Raw genomic sequence first — 4941 nt, 5'->3', positions numbered from 1 at the left:
TTAATTTTTTGATCGGTCAAGTCTGTTGGGATGGGAGGTCAAGATTTTGAAATCAGTAGTGTTAGACGGGGGGTTGTGAAGTCTAGAGTGCTGTGATCTATGGTTTACTCAGTGGTAGGCCAGTCCTGGTAGATTTGCCCTTATGCTCAAGGATGCGGTGTGTAGCAGCATGAGGGTTGAACCCACGTGCCTAGCCTGGCAGGTAGGACAGGGAAAAATGTAGACCACATCTGAAGAGAATTCAGAGTTGCACTTTCTTTCGTTTTAGAAAATTACCAACCGAATTGCTATTATGAAAATCAAATCGGGAACTGACTTGAGGGAACTATTATTTGAAGATTTGGATTAGCGATTTCCTGATTTCAAAACTAAGACTGCCCATGTAGGGAAGATTTATTTATTAGATGTCTTTATTAACTGTGGTAACTACTGATTTATGTGAAAGCTTCTCAGAGAGAAAATTATAGTGAGCTTTATGAAATACGTGGGATGGGTACCTATTCGAAGTAAAATGATCCTCTAAACACATGGTTTCTGTGTAAAAATTGTCAAATGTGGAGGCATGTAGCTCAGAAACTGAAGTCGGCAGGCCAGCGAATGCTGGTTTCCCGTTGACAGATAAACAGTCATTATGAAAGGTAACGGTAGTGTTTAAGAATGGTAGTTTATTGTTTTGTATCATAAATAGATTTAATGATGGGGTGTTGCGACTTTGGATACTGAGATTGATATTGAGAGGTGTCACTGAAAACCGGGAAGTATCGTCTATATTTCAATTGTTGAATGGTTAGTTGTCTTAAACACACACCACACACAAACACACACATACACATGTACACACACACACACACACACACAAACACCACACACACACACACACACACACACACACACACACACACACACACACACAACACACACACACACACACACACAACACACACACACACGAAAACACACACACACACATATATATTTTGCTATTATATATATATATATATATATAATATATTAATATATATTATGTATATTGTGTGTGTGTGTGTGTGTGTGTGTGTGTGTGTGGTGTGTGTGTGTGTGTGTGTGTATGCCTACACATATATATAACAGATATATAGGTATATATAGTATATATATATATAATATATATATATATATATATATAGTATATATGTCTACACATGTATATATAACACACACACACACACACACACACACACACACACAACACACACACACACACACCACCACATATATATAAAATATATATATATATATATATATATATAATATATATATACATATAATTTTGTACACACACACACACACACACACACACACACACACACACACCACACACACACACACACACACACACACACACACACACACACACACACACAAAACACAAAACACATACACACAACACACACAACACCACACACACACACACACACACACACATCACACCCCACACACACACACACACACACACACACACACACACACATATAAATATATATATAATAATTTTATATAAAATATAGATATAGAATATATATATATACTTATATATAAACACACACATACATACTATATATATAATATAATATATATATATATATATATATATATATATATATATATATATGTATATGTATATATGTCTACACATATAGATAAACACACACACACACACAACACACACACACACACACACACACACACACACACACACACACACACACACACACACACACACACACATATATAGATAGATAGATAGATAGATAGATATAGATAGATAGATAGATAGATAGATAGATAGATATATGTCTACACATATATATATATATAAACACACACACACACACACACACACACACACACACACACACACACACACACACACACACACACACACACACACACACACACACACACACACACACACACATATGACTATATATGCAAATGCATTTACGCACCTGGAAGTTAGATAAGAGCCATTTCCCTGTCTTTGTTAGGGTCCTGAGTCTCACGAGCCGTTACGTCCGCTCGCAGGTCCTGGGCGTCACCTGGCACGGCGAGGCCACCGCCTACGACGGCTGGCTGCGCGGCCTCGCCAGCGTCTACCGCTCCGAGAACGCCGAGTTCGTCCGCGACGACAACGGCGTCGTCATCGGACTCTCCACCGGCATGGGCCTCTCCACCATGCAGGTAGGACGCCTTAGTCCTGCTCTTCACATTCGCGTGTTGGGCAGGAGGACCCTGGATGAGTCACATATGCATATGCTTCTCGTTGGTACACATTTAACCCTGCTTGAAATTCTAATTTCTTCTCTCTCTCTCTCTCGAATTGATTCAAATCTCACCACACCATCCAACTATAGGGCCACTACAAGCTTCTGGCCAAATTCATGGACCTTGGCCCTGTGGCGGATGTGGTCATGGATATCAACGGTGCCAGCATCTTCTTCGCCGCCGCCCTGGACCGCACCTCCTGCCGCTTCCACGTGTCCACCATGGAGGTCACGAACATTGGGTAAGGCGCAGGAGACTCCCTTGTCAGGACGACACTAATGGCGGGGCGCGAATGGAAACGCCGTAATCGCGTTTGGGGTCAAAACTGCGTATCCGTGTGGCAAAACGCTTGGCACTGTAAGCATCATGGCGTACTCAAACGCATGGTGCTGTTGGTAAATGCTTGAAAATGGCCGGGCACACGCACACGCACGCACCACTATAATGCCTGTGTGGGCTTATATGGGATATGATATATTGTAGCGCGCTCTACCCTCTCCCCTCCTCTCTCTCTCTCTCCTCCCCTATTCTTCTCCTTCCGTCACTCGCCTCCTCTTCTCCTCGGTATATATAGTAATAATAGATATATAGATATATATATTATAAGATTATGATGATATATATATATAGAAATATAGAGAGAAGAAGATATAGAGACAAGAGATAACAGCTATATACCTATACATGAAACATGATGGTCCAGTGAGATAGATGGATGATCTAGATCTATCTAATCTATCATCCGATCATTAAATCCTATGCGATCTATCTATTCTATTATCTCTCTCTTCCTGCTTTTTTCTTGGTTCGCATTTTCTCTTTCTCTCTCTCTCTCTAATATAATGCATATTTATATACACATATGTGTATGTTGTGATTATGATATATTATTAATATATATATTATATAATATATAATATATACATAAAAATATTATAACATATACATATATATATTATATATATAAATAATATAATATATATATATATATATATATATGTGGTGTGTGTGTAGTGTGGGTTGTGTGTGTGTGTGTGTGTGTATATGCATACTATATATACATATATACATTATATATGTATATATACATATACATATACATATGTGTGTGTGTGTGTGTGTGCGCACACACACACACATACACACACACTTATATGTGAAATGATTATCTTGCAGAAAGCTAGAAGTGATATATATCCAATAAAATATTAATTCGAAACACATAATGCAATAAAAAAAATAAAGAAAAAGCCAAAGATGCATTCATGATGCTAACGGAGAAGTCCTCGGCGGACAGGGAGGGGGGGCCGCAGAGCAGCGGAGGGCCCCACGAAAGGAAAAGGGCGGCGCGCGCGCGCGAACCGCACGAAGAGGAGAGCGAGCGAGGGGCGGACGAGGCAGAGAGGGAGCGAGGCTGGAGAACGTAGGGGGGAGCGAAGCGCGCAGGGGGGTAGTCGAGCGCGAAGCCAAGACCGCATTTTTCCAAAGAGCGAGTAGCGCCCGACGACCCAGAGGAAGCGCGGAGCCGGCGAGACGGCGCAGCGCGAGTGGTTAACGCCCGAGCGCCGAGAGAGCGGGAGCAGCGAAGCGCAGCGCGTAGCCGCGCGACGACGACCGCCACGCACGTCGACGCTCGTAAGCGAGGCGCTCGGGAGCGCCTCTCGTGGGGTAGGGTGGGGCACGCGGCGCGCGTCGCGCTGCCGACGCCAAGAGCAGCGCGCTCGCAGCGCCGCTTCGGTCCCGCACGCGATCCCGGCACGCGCGGCGCGAGGACGCGCGGCGAGCCGCCAGCGCACACACGCTCGCGTCGCTGAAACGAGATACGGCACGTCGGCCCGAACAGCGAAGAGGAAGGCTGGGGCGCGCTCAGGGACTCCGCGAGCTACGGCAGCGACTCGCGCCCCCTCGCACGCGCCCAGGGGGGGACCGACGACAAAGCGAACTGCTCTCCCCGCCGGCCGGCGGCATCGTCCGCCGCGCCGGCTCCACGGGCGCCGGGCAGCGCACGGGGACCTGCTCCTTGCGGACAGCGCGAAGGCCAGGACCGCGCACGACAGCAGCGATCCAGGGGGGACGCGCCGACACAGCGTAGTGCTCTCGCAGCACGCGAGCATCGGATCGACGAGCGAGCTGAGGCTAGCCAGACAGAGAGTAGCGAGCGAGGAGATTAGATCAGAGAGAGGAGAGAAAGCAGAGCAGACCTAGAATATAGAGCAGAGCCGAGACGAGAAGAGAGAGCCGCCAGCCCGCGATGCGGCGCGCGCGCACGCGAGTCGCTGGCTGCGCTCTGCCGCTCGAGCGCGCGCGCCGCGCGCTCTCCCAGGAGCGAGCGGCGCGTACCGCGGGGCGACAAGCTGCCAAAACGCGGGTGCGGGGCTCCTCCGCGCCGCGCTACGAACCCCGCGGCGGCCGGCTGCCACGCGAGCCGCCCGCCGGCGCCGCGCCGTCCCTGCCCCCCGTGGACTACGCCCCACTAATAGGGAGCTTTCTTCCCCGCTGCGCACCCTGGCCCGCGCCTCGCGGACCGCCCGGCGATCTGCCCGCCACCGTCGCCCCGCGCCAAAAACACGGCGAACGCCCCGCTCGCTGCGGACCGACGTCGAGCCCCTCCGCCCGCGCGAGCGCGCCTGCTGCTTC

At 47.9% G+C, this 4941-nt stretch overlaps 1 protein-coding gene across 1 annotated transcript in view; it reads left to right on the top strand.

Annotated features, from left to right (window-relative positions):
* LOC119579365 overlaps positions 1-4941 on the top strand; it is a 43536-nt gene that overhangs the window by 35948 nt on the left and 2647 nt on the right. Inside the window, exons 4-5 of the mRNA XM_037927132.1 lie at positions 2065-2220; positions 2394-2545. Coding sequence (XP_037783060.1) covers positions 2065-2220; positions 2394-2545 — 308 coding nt within the window. The remainder of the gene's footprint in view (positions 1-2064; positions 2221-2393; positions 2546-4941) is intronic.

The sequence above is a fragment of the Penaeus monodon genome, chromosome 12 (assembly GCF_015228065.2).
Source record: "Penaeus monodon isolate SGIC_2016 chromosome 12, NSTDA_Pmon_1, whole genome shotgun sequence".
Taxonomy (NCBI): domain Eukaryota; kingdom Metazoa; phylum Arthropoda; class Malacostraca; order Decapoda; family Penaeidae; genus Penaeus; species Penaeus monodon.
Note: the sequence above shows the minus strand (reverse complement) of the source record. Positions and strands in the feature narration are given on the sequence as shown.